The 15,475-nt window shown below is 45.7% G+C and overlaps 1 protein-coding gene across 1 annotated transcript; it reads left to right on the forward strand.

Annotated features, from left to right (window-relative positions):
- The first annotated feature begins 2,038 nt into the window (after nucleotides 1–2,038).
- FUT4 (fucosyltransferase 4) lies at nucleotides 2,039–6,822 on the forward strand. Its single transcript, XM_073613020.1, has one exon. The coding sequence runs from the start codon at nucleotides 2,913–2,915 to the stop codon at nucleotides 4,002–4,004; it is 1,092 nt and encodes a 363-aa protein (XP_073469121.1). The 5' UTR covers nucleotides 2,039–2,912; the 3' UTR covers nucleotides 4,005–6,822.
- The last annotated feature ends 8,653 nt before the right edge of the window (nucleotides 6,823–15,475 follow it).

Consider the following 15,475-nt stretch of genomic DNA (forward strand, 5'->3'; position numbering starts at 1 on the left):
GATCCTTATTTGCACATTAAGAAAAAAATGTGTTTTTTTAACATGTAGTGGTGTTTGTGTGGGTGCCTAACACACATTCATACATATTAGGGCCAATTTAGACAGGATCCGATTTTACAGCATGGTTTTAGATTGTGGGAGGGAAGCGGAATACCTGGAGGAAACCCATGCAGCCACAGGGAGAAGAACATGCTAATTCCAGACAGATAGTATTACGGGCGGGATTCAAACCAGCAACCCTTTTTGCTGCTACGTAGGTGAAAGTACTAACCGCTACACCACTGTTCCGCACAAATATGTAACTATAGATGTAGGTTCTTGTGTCCACTTGTGAAAATACAAGTGGGTCATGGCACATCTACATTCCAAATTTGGCACTTAAGATGGTCATGCACTATGCAATCTGATTGTCCAATCTCTGTACAACTTGATATTTCTGCAAAATACGTAATAGGAATACGCACTTGAACAATTAATTCAAATTTCTGGAAATCAAACAGGGTCTTGCCTAATCTAATTTGTCTAATTTTTCTATTTTTTTAAGATTGCAGTGTATGCTCACCTTTAAAGATCAAGATCTAAATTTTTTGGGTTTGAAACACTTTTCTGTTCTTTGTAATGTATTGAAATATTTGTGTAAAAATAGAAAAAAAAAAAAACATTTCAAAGATATATTAGAAGTAATAGGAATGAGATTAGCATCAAAAGGGTTAATTAAAGTGGTTGTAAACCCACTTTTTGGACTTCTACTCCTAGAATAAGGCTTACCTATAAGTAGTGGAAATATCTCCTAAACGTGTGCCATTTAGGACATATTTTACTTGTAGCCCGCCGAAAATTCCAATGGCGCATGCCCGGGGAAGAAACTAAACTAAGTGCCGTTTCTTCCCTAGCCTGTGCCGTTAATCGCTACTCCAGTGCGCATGCGCGGGAGTGACTTCACGCAGCTCCGGCGAATCACGGAGCCGGAGTCCGCGGCCCGGAAAGAAGAGGGGCCAGAAGATGGTCATTGCCTACACAGGGGACATCGCTGGATTCTTTTGCAGGTAAGTGGCACATAATGGGCTAGTATGTGATGCATACTAGCCCATTATGCTTTTCATTTGCAGGCTTTGCAGCAAGTAAAAGAGGAAGTAAAACCCATCAGGGTTTACTTCCTCTTTAAGTGAGAACCCCTACTAATTGCCTAACAAGACACACCCAATGAGATGGGCATGCGCTATTATCAATGAGAAAACAGCAGTGACCCTGGCACCAGTTGCCATTTACATATTTATTATCGTGTTGCGCGTCTGCGTGCGCCAGTTCGCACACTCAATCAATGGTTTATCCGGCGCAACAATTAAGGTATGAACCAGCGTAACGCACTGTTCTTAGTTAATCAGCCCCATTGTTTTTTTTTCAAAATTGTCGCTCTTCTTTTGTTTATAGCGCAAAAAATAAAAACCGCAGAGGTGATCAATTACCACCATAAAATAAATCTCTTTTTTTGGAGAAAAAAAAGGACATCAATTTTGTGTGGGTGCAGCGTCGCACGACAGCCGCAATTGTCAGTTAAAGCGACGCAGTGCGTATCGCAAAAAAATGTCCTGGTCATTGAACAGCCAAATCTTCTGGGGGAGAAGTGGTTAAAACAAAGTTATTGAGCTGGAGTTTTGTGTTTAGACCTTTTTTTTCACAATACAGTACAGTAGTTAAGAATGCTTAAAATATTGATTACTTGTGGCTCCTCGTTTAACTACCAATTTGTTTAACTACCTGGTCGTTGGAACGGAACCTGATCGTTAAGTGAGGAGTACCTGTAATGAGTAATAATATTCACAAGGTAATTGGTTCCAAATGAGGGATGTCCCTGCAAAGTCAGAGAGTTGGGAGTTAGCCACCGGCTATGGATTACTGCCCTTTATACAGCTGCACTCGTTCCTCTTTGATCAGAATAATCCTTCGTCATATAAAGTCAAAGTTCTGTTCCCGATTATCAGAATGTGCAGTCTGCTTCCCTCTGCTGGCTCTCTAGCATCATTGCTTCTTCTGTCCCCACGTCTCCTGCACAGCAGGGAAGGGGTTATTTTTCCTTGGGCAGAGAATCCGCTAAGTCCAAGGATCTGATTGTCCCCTTTAAGTCCATCTCAGGTTTCTCAGGGAACTTCCTGAGTGACAGATGACATCACTGGAGGTGTGACCGACTGATGATGTGGAGCTGTGGCTTTGCTGGTCGAGCAAAGAGAGGAATTTTTCTGTAGCACAAGGCTATGAGTGTTCTCCTCTGTACTAAGTTCAGGTCATAAAGGGGATGTCTGTGGCAGAGATACAGGCAAAGTACAAGACAAGGCAAAGTGCAGTGACAAGAAGGACACACACAGAAATCAGAAGACTTCACAAGCATGCAGAGAGGCTGTGCGCAGCAGGCTGCCCGAGGGGTGTGGAGAGCTGAATTTGAATTGCATCTGCGACAGGCTGAAAGTAAAACGATGCCCGCATGGAAATTACACAGCCACGTCTTCTCCTCTTGCTGCCGATAAATGAGGAAGCCAACCGCTCTCGATGTCTTGAGGTTGATCTCTTTTTGGTGAGTTCCAGTTCACCCCGACCCAAGGAAATTTTCAGGCAGTACAAGAATATAATGCACCCTCAGGACAGGCGGCCCCATAGAGTGACTTGAAACAAGTGTCAGATCGTGCATGCTGATTAGACTTGTTGAACCGATTTTACATTCCCGTTGCTTTTGTCTGTTTTTCAAACTTCTTCTTAAACCTGCTGGGGGAAAAAAAAAAAAAGGAAAGAAATGGACTTTTTTTTGTATTGCTGCTGAATACAGAGGCATTTATGGCCACTGATGACCGCTGTACCTGGGCACTGACGGTACACCTACGGCATCTAATGTTTGTTCATGTTGCATTAGATAAGCAAGGATGAAAGGAGACAGTTTCATGTTTTTCCCAAAACTACGAGGATGGAGACCTTGTTGGAGGGGACGCTGGAGGGCTGTTAAGTCACAGATTCTTGCAGCCAGTTTGATCTGCATGGTACTTTTTGTATATGCATGTACACAGGATTTATTGCAAAGTCCTGTGCATTTTTCCTTGCCGTGGGGAACGTCTTCCCCGCCAACACAGGTGACTCTCCTAATCTGGTACGAGCCCTTTGGCAAACTGAGACGGCTTGGAGACTGCCGCGTCCTTTTCAACATCACCGGTTGTCACCTAACCACCAACAGGAGCCTTGTGCAAGAGGCTGACACCATCTTGTTCCATCACCGGGACATTGGAGACATTGGGGACTTTCCTTTCGAAAATCGGTTACCTTCCCAGAAATGGATCTGGATGAACTTTGAATCTCCGTCACATTCCTCTTGGTTGTCCTCCCTAAGTGGTGTATTCAACTGGACCATGTCCTATAGGGTAGACTCAGATATATTTGTGCCGTACGGCTATTTATTTTCTAGGAAACGCTCAAAAATAATACTCCCACGGAAGAAAAAGTTGGTGGCGTGGGTTATAAGCAACTGGAACGAGGACCACGAAAGAGTTCAGTATTACAACCAACTGAGGGAGTACATAGATATAGATATCTATGGGCACTACGGGATGGATTTGAAACAGGATAACATTGTAAAAACTGTGTCGGATTATAAATTTTATCTCGCCTTCGAGAATTCACTGCACACAGATTATATCACAGAAAAACTATGGCGAAACGCCTTCAAGTCTAGCGCGATCCCTATTGTCATGGGCCCTAGTCGGTACAACTATGAGATGTTCATCCCACGAAACTCCTTCATCCATGTGGACGACTTCTCAAGTCCTCGCAAGCTTGCCATGTACTTGAAATTTTTGGATAAAAACATGCACATGTACCGGAGGTATTTCACGTGGAGGAAAAGGTACGATGTTCACGTGACCTCATTTTGGGACGAACATTATTGCACAGCCTGCGAAACTGTGAAGGCAGGTGGAAGTCAGCATCGAACGGTCACAGATCTTGCAGGATGGTTTGAAAGTTGACAACACTTCTGAGTAATGAGAAGCTGTGAAATTGCATAGGTTCCATTGTTTCATATAAAGTTGCTGACATCAAATTTAAAGCTCTATTCCATTGCATGAGAGAACATAGTCTCAAGCACAGACCAAACTACAAACATGATACAGTTCCCTAGTTAAACACATTTCTTGGCATGTTTTGCACAGTGGACCCATCATGCTTGAAGAGGAACTCAAATGTTTTTTTTTTTTTTCGGGAAGTGGGTGAAAAATATCTCTTTTATTGATAACTGTTAAAGTAATTTAATGTCTTCAGGTTCAGTGATGCATTTTTTTTCTATTTATACATTTGTGATTTATAATGGATGTGTTTTTAACTTAAGATTTTCAAAAGTAAGTTATTTTGTGGCTAAATTATTATATTTTTTTTAATGAATGAATGAATATGCCATAAAGAAAACTGTTAATGTTTGCGACATTGTAACAAATTACTTGAAAGCTTTAAAGGACCACTATGCATAAATGACATCATTTTCATAACTCATTTTATGTAAAAGAGATTTTAATGTGAGTCGTCAACACATATGCTGAAGTCTCACAAGAGAATGATTTTTCAAATATAGTGTTGGGGAGGGGGTGTTGGGGATGTTTGGCAGCCAAGCTAGAGTAATACTAGTCTACAGCAGCCTTTCTCAACCTTTTTAATACAGAAGAACGCTTGAAGTAATTTTCATGTTTTGGGGAACCCCTGCTAGATTACATCTCCAGCTCACAACACATTTACATGGTCAGTAAGCTATAAACATAATAATACATAAAAAAATAAAGAATGCAAAGTATATAGCATATTTAAGACCCACAGCAGTTTTAACACCCCCCTGCTCTAAGAAAAAAAATGTTTCAGTAACAATCATGAAATGGAACAAATAACAATAATAGCTAAAAAAAAAAAAAAAAAAACAGTAAAAATTGTAATGCCCCTGACATTGGTGTTCAGTTGAAAAGTGCCTTCTTTTACCGGTAGTCAGTGTAGTGGTCAAATACATTGGTGGCCAATGGAAGAAGGACCCCTGATAGTAATGGTCAGTGGGAGAAAGACACTCTTACATAGTTGACCCGTGGGAAAACTGCCCCCTTCAGCACAGCTAAGAACACAAAGGATAGTGGCTCGTGGGAGTTGAGAAGGAACCAGCTGAATTTTCAATCCATGTGTGGGTAGGCTGATTGTACTCTATCGATCGACTTGGGTACAATCAGCCTGTAAGATTTTTTGGCATGCGATTACTGCTAGTGGCTTTAGCCTATAACAGTAATCATTGTGTTCCATCAGTCGGGAAGGCTCCCTGTGCTCCCCCCACCGGCAGAATGCGATAGCACTGCGGGAGGCACTTGTTGTGTTGATAGGGGAATCAAGTGATTTTCTTTCTTTCCACCACCCGTGGTGGAAGGAAAGAGAATCGAACTATCTATGGGCTGCCTTAAAAACTCTTAATTACTCAAGGAACCCCTAGAGATCTCTAGAGGAACCCTGGTTTCACATTTCTCAATTTCTATTCAGGTGTGTCTTTACATACAGCTGTGAATTCTATGAGTAATAATTAATATGATGTATTGTTTTGTTTGCGTTCACTGTATTGGTCCTGTACAGAGTTTGCTTGCATGTTCAGTTTTGGGTGGACTGCAGCTAGTCCAATCACCTAAAAACCCTTTAAATTCTTTATGATGCTCACCCATGCCAAAGACAGGATGGACATCACTTGGTCCGTGTTGGGTTGCCCATTTAGCTATGTAACGAGGGTGAGAAACAGCACTCTTTCGCACAAAGGCTGTCTTTGTGTGTAGAAAAACCAACTGGGATCATGGAAGTAGACCTTCCATCTGGACCTCTGAGACCTTAAGCCATAGATGGTTTGAATCTTGGCCGGTTCCTGGTGAGATTCGATTCATGTATGGGCAGGCTGAATATACCCAAGTTGATCAATCAGTCAACTTGGGTACAACCAGCCTGCCGGATTTTAAATGTGATTATTGCTAGTGGCTGTTAGAGCCTCTAGCAATAATCACTGTGTTCTCCTGGTGGGAGAACATTGACTCTGCGGGAGGGATTCCCCTGTCAACACTGCCTATCAACCCGTGGTTGCAGGAAAGAAATTTGCCAAGAAAAAAAATTGATAGTATTGCAGCTTTCCAGTCCTTAGATGTGGTGGCTGTATTTGTTTTCTTTTTCACATTTTTTCTTTATTTTAACCTGATAATCCTGCCATTAACCCGCTTCCTGTCCTAAGGTGACAACTGTACTGAGCAGAGTTGTCACAATAGGACAGGGAGTGTATGATCTGACCATAGATGTCTCGTTTTTTTTCTTCAATCAGCCTTCAATCAGCCAGCGAGATGGATAGAAGAATCCTCCCCACTGGAACAATGCATTCTGACAGTGAGACTCCTCTTCTGTCAGAATACACTGATCAGCAGCTTCACCTGCTCATCTACAGAAATTTTCCAACATTCCCTTTCTCCAGAAGACGATCTAACGATCCACTTCTGTCCAATGAGGATGGACACAGATAGACAGAAATTTGTCCGTTCCCTGCTGAAATGGCCAAATTTCGATCCAGCTTTAGCACTACATAGCACTGTGCTGGGTCTGTATAACACCTCCCTCTCTTCTCCATAACAGGGAGGAGGTGTTTTGTAGTTCACAGAGATAGCAGGAAACAATGCTAACTGATAACAGTCCAAAGGCAGAGAGTACAGAAAGCTATTATCTTACAAGATTTCTGACTGGATAAACACTTTGAACAGATACAATAAAAACAAAAAAAATGACCAAGTGGTCCATTGAGTATGCCTTTTTTTTTGTTGCAGGAGCAGCAGAGAACTAGGGATGTACACCTGTGCATGTTCCTAGTTCCTTAGTTATATTCTTGTTCATTCATGCATGCTGATGCTGCTAAATTTGGTCTGGTCATCTAAGCCTCAATTAATTTTCCACATTTGTGTACACATAACTACTGGCTCATCACTATAATGGGCAACCTTCTTGGCAAATGGGAATGTGTATGATGTGGGCAAACTCTGTCACTTTCTATGATAGGAGAAAAATGAAACTGCTGCAGGCACATGTAGGGACTTCCGAGCATCTATTTTTTAATGTATTTTTGCACTATGCACCATTTTTTTTTTAATTGAAGACTTCCCCGCCTGCGTCGCTAATCGAGCAGGGAAAATCCGACAGGGCCATTGTACAAAAGTCAATCAGTAGCTCGACTTCTGTACAACCAACCTGGCCAATGTTTAATCCATGTATGGCTGGCTTTACATGTACCTACAGTATGTAACTGAACTGCGTTTTCAGTCTTGAGGCACTTGTGAACTAGCCCCAGTCTCACAAATGCTCCTTGGGAAGGCTACCTCACCCACCAGTGTCTTCCAGGGAGCTTGTATCTTGCGAGATCTCAGGTGAACAGGCAGGAGCAAGGTCTTCCTCACCATGGGGGGACGGGGGAGTCAACGCATCCCAAGAAGTAAAGGGAGAGAACCCAGTTTGCCCTTAGTGCAAAAGGACGACCTAGAGGAGAGGGATACCATTGCAAAGGTATTCCAGGAAAGCAAAGCCTGGAGTTGGAAGTAAGAATCTTTTTTTTTTTCTCATTGCCAAATAAAAACATTTCCAACTGAGCCTTCATTAAATTTGGACAATTGGGGTGAAGGTCTGCTTTAAGGAAACATTTTATTAGAGAAGCAAAACATTACAGACTTCCTTTTGCATTGCAGCCAGACAAGTAACACTTTTAGAAGAAAAGGCTCAACAATTGCAGCTTACATGTCCCCTCTGTATAGCTCTCCTTTACATTGTTTGTTACCCCAACATTTCATATTCCTAATATGTGTCTTCTGTACCATGTACTTGTATGAAAAAGTATCCTTTTCTCTTTGTATAGCTTCCCTTGTGTGAAATCCCTGGTGTTCCTGCTAGTCCTTCTGCTTTCCTATTAAAAACTGACCACACTAAGCAGGAGAGCACACTGGGATCAGTTCTCTAGCTGTGCTGGGAACTCATCCTGCTCTATAAATGAGATCATTTATAAAAAGGAGGAAAAAAAGGTATTTATAATGTTTTTTTTTATCTATACACAAATGTTTTGCCTTTCATGCCTTTTATGTCTATTGCTGCGTACACATGAGCGGACTTTACGGCAGACTTTGCCCGGTGGACGGGATTTCGTCGGACAATTCGATCATGTGTGGACTCCAGCGGACTTTGTTTTCTCAAAAGTTGGACGGACTTCGATGTTTCAAATCTGTCCGATGGACTCGAGTCCAGTCGAAAAGTCCGCTCGTCTGTATGCTAGTTCGATGGACAAAAGGCCACGCTAGGGCAGCTATTGGCTATTGCCTATGAACTTCCTTATTTTAGTCCGGTCGTACGTCATCACGTACGAATTCGACGGACTTTAGTTGATTGTGTGTAGGCAAGTCCGTTCATTCAGAAAGTCCGTCGTAAAGTCCGTCAAAAAGTCCGCCGGGCAAAGTCTGCTGTAAAGTCCGGTCGTGTGTACACGGCATATTTCAAACTGATCAGGATGATCGTTTACAATCACTTTAAATTGTGGGTGGACCTGCCGTCTGCAGTGTTCAATCTGTGTCTATTGTTTTATATTGCTTGTCTTGACAGACTGCCCTATTGGGGAGAAGCAGAGCTACCTAACATATACCCATTGTTTGCTTTACTAAAGGAGTAGAGGCTGTTAATTTAGCAAAGTCAATGTTTACTTTGCAAGGTTTATGTTCACTAGCTTAATCATTAAAGCAGAACTTCACTCCAAAAGGGAAGTTCTGTTTTAACAATTCTTTCTCCCTTCCTCTCCCACTTTTTTTTTCTTTGAGGAGCAGGTACCTAGTTTTAGCAGGTACCCACTCCCACTTCCACTCTGACCATCTAGGCCATGGGTCTCCAAACTTTCTGAATAAGGAGACAGCTTATGGTCCTTCAAACTTTGGGGGGGGGGGGCCGGACTGTGGCCATTGGGAGTAGAAATTATCCTGCCGTCAGTGAGAGTAAGCAATGCTTCTTTGGTATTGGGGGTAACAATAGTTTCCCATCATTGGTGTCAGTGGGAGAAATAGTGCCCCATTGTTGGTGTCAATGGGAGATACAGTGCCCCATTGTTGAGGTCAGTAGCAGGAATTACGGCCATTGTTGGTGTCAGTGGGAGGAATAGTGCCTAGTATCAGTGGGAGGAAAACTGATGCTGGACGGTGCTGGATCCTTGGACAGGTAAGTGTCCTTTTTTTTTTTTTTTTAAGTCAGCAGCTATAGTATTTGTAGTTCCTGCCTTTTAATTGTTTTGTTTAGACTGATGAACCACTTTAGGGTGAGGCTGTATTCACTTTGATAACCCAATCCTGTTCATCGGAAATAAGGGGGAAAAAATTGAGTTTTGCTTGCATTTAATTGAATGATTGAAGTGAACACAGTTTCATTTAATTCATTAACCTAAGTTAATATTCACTTTACAAAATGAACATACTTTATTCATTTAGTAAACCAACCTCACAGCATTGGATGCTCCGCTGCCTCCGATACAATGTGAATAAATCGTTATTGGTCAATGGACAGTGTGATGATTTACAGCAGAAAATAGTTTTTGATTTACTGAGGAGGCAGTGGCTGCATAGTTGCCAACAGTCCCGATTTTCCCATGTTCCGGTCTGACCATGTCCCGGGAAGAATAACAGTAAATTGGCTTTGTCCCAGACGGCTGCAGCTTCCGCCTGTGAAAACATGGCAGCGGGCCGACTTTGGAATTGCACATGCGCCGCTCGGGCTCGGGTAAGCTCGACCTAGCTCGGCTGTTCGGGCTCGGGTGGGGGGCGCATGCACATGACATCATGGTGCCCCCCTGAATGCAGTGGGCACGCCCCCTCAAGACACAGGTGAACGGAGCAGCTGGACTGTGAGCGGAGGAGTGCAGGGACTGATCAGGATGTGACACGACAGGACTGGAGGTGATTATCACCCCCATCTTCTCTGTACACAAGTTCTCCTCTTTGCTCGGTACTGTCAGCTGTGTGCTTAATCTCTGACCATCTCTATCATGTCCACAATCTCTGACCCCATCTCTTGTAGTAGGTATGCAGTCTCCTGTAGCATGTCCACACACTTTCTGACCATGTCCTGTATCATGTTCGCACTCTCTCTGACTGTGCCTGGTACCATGTCTGCACACTCTCTGACTGTCCTTTGTACCATGTCCGCACACTTTCTGACCGTCTCCTGTACCATGACTGCACACTCTCTAACCATCTCCTGTAGCATGTCCACACACTCTCTGACCATCTCCTGTAGCATGTCCGCACACTCTGTGACCATCTGCTGTATAATGCCTGTATAATGTCTGAACACTCTCTGGCCATCTCTTGTATCATGTCCGCACACTCTCTGACCATCTCTTGTATCATGTCCGCACACTCTCTGACCATCTCTTGTATCATGTACGCACACTCTCTGACCATCTCTTGTATCCCCCCAAATCCTCCTCTTCCAGCACAAATCCCCCCCCCCCAAATCCCCTCTCCCATTATTTATCCTCCCCCCAAATTTCCCCTCTTAGCACAAATCCCTTCAATCATCCCTACTAGCACAAATCCCCCCCAAATTTTTTGAGGGGCGCAAACAAACTGAAAAATACTGAACCCCCCCCATCAATTGCAGCCTCACTGTGACCATCAAATGCAGCCACTGTGCCCATCAATTGCAGCCATTGTGCCCATTAAACGCAGCCACTGTGCCCATCATATGAAGCCACTGTGCCCACCATATGCAGCCATTGTGCCCATCACATGCAGCCATGTGTGCCCATCATATGCAGCCACTTGTGCCCATCATATGCAGCCACGTGCGCTCATCATATGCAGCCACTGTGCCCATCATATGCAGCCAATGTGCCCATCATATGCAGCCACGTGTGCCCATCATATGCAGCCACTTGTGCCCGTCAAATACAGCCACTTGTGCCCGCCAAATGCAGCCACTTGTGCCCATCATATGCAGCTATTGTGCCCATCAAACGCAGCCACTTGTGCTCATCATATGCAGCCATTGTGCCAATTAAACACAGCCACTTGTGCCCAACATATGCAACTCCTTGTGCCCAACATATGCAGCCACTTATGCCCATCATATGCAGCCACTTGCATCCATCAAATGCAGCCACTTGTGCCTGTCAAATTCAGCCACTTGTGCACATCATATGTAGCCACTTGTGCCCATCATATGTAGCCACTTGTACCCATCATATGTAGCCACTTGTGCCCATCAAATGCAGCCACTTGTGCCCATCAAATGCAGCCACTTGTGCCCATCATATGCAGCCACTTGTGCCCGTTAAATTCAGCCACTTGTGCCCATCATATGCAGCCACTTGTACCCATCATATGCAGCCTCTTGTGCCCATCAAATGCAGCCACTTGTGCCCATCATATGCATCATTGTGCCCATCGCCCCCCCCCACTCGCGGCTCTGGCAGCACCCCCAACCCCCTCCCCCCACGCATGGCTCTGACATTGTGGCACTTACCGCCAGGCAGCAGCTCCTCAGTGCACCAGAGCGACAGCGACCTCCACTCCAGCGCGTGTCTCCGAGTCCTCCGCTGCTCTTCCTAAGCGGCAGACATCCAATAGGGTGGCCTGGCACTTTGGCCAATCAGGAAACAGGTCTAACGCCCTGCCTCCTGATTGGCGGGGAGGAAGATTAGTGAGAAAGTAGCGAAAATTAATTCGCTATCGTCACACAATTGGGTGGCATCAAGGCGCACTCTCTGCGCCTCAAGCCCACCCTATTTTGAAGCCTATTAAAACCTCTGGCTCTAATCAGGTGCTTTAAAAAGTACCACCCCCGCCATAGAAATCCATGCGTCCGGCATCCTGAAAGGGGCTGGGCGCATGGATGGGGGGGGCGGCACCCGTGCACCCACAATGCACGGGCCGCCACTGCCCAAATCCCCCTAACAGAAATCCACTCTCCCCACAGCACTCAGGGCAGCCACCCCTCCTTCCCACCCCTTGTCCCGGCCCTGGCTGCATGGACACAGCCACTGCTCCCAATGTGACATCCATGCAGGCACATTGTCCTGAATACACCCTGGGTACATCCTGTGACTGTGCACCCACACGGATGTATCTGTGCAGCTGCACATGAATGGGACTGCCTGCACAGGGATGCACGGAACATCCCAATGCAGGTAAATACGGCCCTCGTACAGGCGTATGCTCTACTGTGCCTGTGTGATTGAGGCCTTAGGGTGTCTGCTTTACTAACTAATCCAGAATACAAACACCTTTGGACAGCAGCATTGGCCCTCAAACTACTACTTTGTCTGGACAGCTTGGTCTGTTAAAGTAAGTTGAAAAATAAGAGGCTTACTGGCTGGGTCATCAGGTGAAAATAAAGGAAAAAAGCCTTAAAAAAAAGGAAATTAATATAGCCAACACATCTAAGAATTGGTGGGCTGCAATTTAATACATTTTTGTTTTGGGGTTTAATCTCTTGGTGCAGAGTGTGAAAATCTGCGGCCTCTCGACAGGTGGGCCTTGACATCGAGGGGGTCACATGTTTGCGTACCTAGATGTAAACAAACCTGTGCTAAGAGCACTACTTGCAAACAGGAGCTTTCCGATCATGTGACCACTGGGACAGCCAATCATGGTGGTCACATGTTCATAAACTCTGACCAGCCTCCCGGCATCAGAAGATTAGAAAGGGCTCTGAGCAGTGTTGCCAACCTACCAGAAATTTACTGGCACAGCTAAGTTTTTACTGGCATTTTACAAAAGTTACAAAATTACCGTTTGTACTGCCAATTTCAGTATTTAGGCTACAAACAAGTACACTATGCAAATAGCAATGTGATTTAAGGTAGATAGTCAGGTAAAAAAACATATTTGTGTTATTTTCAATATGTTAAGGGCGGATTATTTAGTCCATCAGTTTTTGTCACCTATGTCCAACTGGAGAGATTTCCCCTTAATTTCTGTTCCATAACCACCACAGAAAGTGAGGTGAAATCCTTGGTCGCCAGTGGCGGAACTACCAGAGTCGCAACAGTCAGTTCTCCCTTTCTCCTCTCTCGCACGGGATGAGAAAGGCGACAGGCGATCTGCTCCGTCTCCAACCCCCCCTTCCCCCTCTCCTGTGTGTGCTCTGTGGGAAGTCAAGTGTGAAGCTAACTAGCTTACACTTCCCACAGAGCACACACAGGAGAGGGGGTTGGAGACGGAGCAGATCGGCCGTCTCATCTCTCATCCCATGCGAAAGAGGAGAGAGGGAGAACTGTCAATGATGCCTGTGAGCAGTATGAGAGACACGCTCTCAGCTCAGAGACCTGCAAGGAAGACAGCATTGATCGATGAGCACCCATAGGAGGTAATAATGGGCACTGATAGGTGGGATTGATAAACACTGATAAGCTGCACTGATGGGTGGCACTGATGGGAATTGAGCACTGATAGGCAGCACTAATAGGCATTGATGAGCACTGATAGGTGGCACTGATAGGTGACACTGATAGGCAGCATTTATGAGCACTGGTGGGCACTTATAGGAAGCATTGATGAGCACTGATAGGTGGCACTGATAGGCAGCATTGATGAGCACTGATAGGTGGCACTGATAGGCAGCATTGATGAGCACTGATATGTGGCACTGATGGGCACTGATAGGTGGCATTGATTAGCACTGATAGGTGGCACTGATGGGCATTGAGCACTGATAGGCAGCACTGATGGGCACTGATGGCCGCTGATAGGTGGCACTGATGGGCAGCATTGATGAGCACTGATAGATGGCACTGATGGACATTAAGCACTGATGGGCACTGACAGACGCTGATAGGTGGCATTGATGAGCACTGATAGGTGGCACTGATGGATGCTGATAGGCGGCATTGATGAGCACTGATAGGTGGCACTGATAGGGGAATTGATGGGCACTGATAGGCAGAATTAATGGGCACTGAAATGCAGCACTGATAGGCGGCATTGATGAGCACTGCTAGGTGCCACTGATAGGCAGCATTAATGGGCACTGATTGACACTGATAGGTGGCACTGATGGGCACTGATAGGCGGCATTGATGAGCACTGATAGGTGGCAGTGGCATTGATAGGCAGAATTGATGAGCTCTGATAGGTGGCACTGATGGGCATTGAGCACTGATGGGCACTGATGGACGCTGATAAGTGGCATTGATGAGCACTGATAGGTGGCACTGATGGGCACTGATAGGCGGCATTGATGAACACCGATAGGTGGCACTGATAGCCAGAATTGATGGGCACTGATAGGCAGCATTGATGAGCACTGATAGGCGCCACCGATAGGCAGCATTGATGGGCACTGATAAGTGGCACTAATAGGCTGCACTGCCGATAACCAGCAAGTCTGTTTACATGTGATCAGCTGATCACATGGTAAAGGGCTGCTGTGATTGCACTGGATGCACGTCTCGGGGGCACACGGGAAGCAGGGTCCTGGGAGGATCTCCATATACACCCTCCCAAAATTGGAAGTTTGGGTTTATCATGGTTTCTTGCACCAGGGCCCTGAAGGTTTTAGTTACGCTTCTGCTGGTAGCCACTGGGATCACCAGAATTTTTGTCCCCAATTCTAAAGACCTCCTGTTTCCATCACACCATCCCTCTTGTCTCCATCACACCATCCCTCTTGTCTCCATCCCTCCATCACCTCATGTCACCATCTCTCTATCACCTCCTGTCACCATCACGCCATCCCTCGGTCACCTCCTGTTACCATCACACCATCCCTCGATCACCTCCTGTCTCCATCACACCATCCCTCGATCACCTCCTGTCTCCATCACACCATCCCCCTTCCCTCTCCATCACCTCCTGTCTGCATCACACCATCCCTCCATTACCTCCTGCCTCCATCACTCCTGCCTCCATCCCTCCTTCACCTCCTGCCTCCATCACACCATCCCTCCTGCCACCATCTCACCATCCCTCCTACCTCCATCATCTCCTGTCACCATCACACCATCCCTCCTGCCCCCATCACTCCTTTCACCATCACACCATCCCTCCTGTCACCATCATACCATCCCTCCTGCCTCCATCCCTCATGTCACTATCACACCATCCCTCCTGCCTCCATCCCTCCTGCCACCATTACACTATCCCTCCTGCCTCCATCCCACTTACCACCATCACACCATCCCTACTGCCTCCATCACCTCCTGTCAACATCACACCATCCCTCCTGCCTCCATCCCTCCCGCCACCATCACACCATCCCTCCTGCCACCATCACACCATCCCTCCTGTCACCATCACATCATCCCTCATGCCTCCATCCCTCCTGCCACCATCACACCATCCCTCCTGCCCCCATCCCTCTTGCCACCATCACAACATCCCTGCTGCCTCCATCCCTCCTGCCACCATCACACCTTCCCTCCTGCCTCCATCACCTCCTG

This window comes from Aquarana catesbeiana, linkage group LG02 (assembly GCF_042186555.1).
Source record: "Aquarana catesbeiana isolate 2022-GZ linkage group LG02, ASM4218655v1, whole genome shotgun sequence".
NCBI lineage: Eukaryota > Metazoa > Chordata > Amphibia > Anura > Ranidae > Aquarana > Aquarana catesbeiana.

Bases quoted from the DNA above. Each gene is read 5' to 3' on its own strand.
- FUT4 (XM_073613020.1), top strand. From the start codon at position 2,913: ATGAAAGGAGACAGTTTCATGTTTTTCCCAAAACTACGAGGATGGAGA.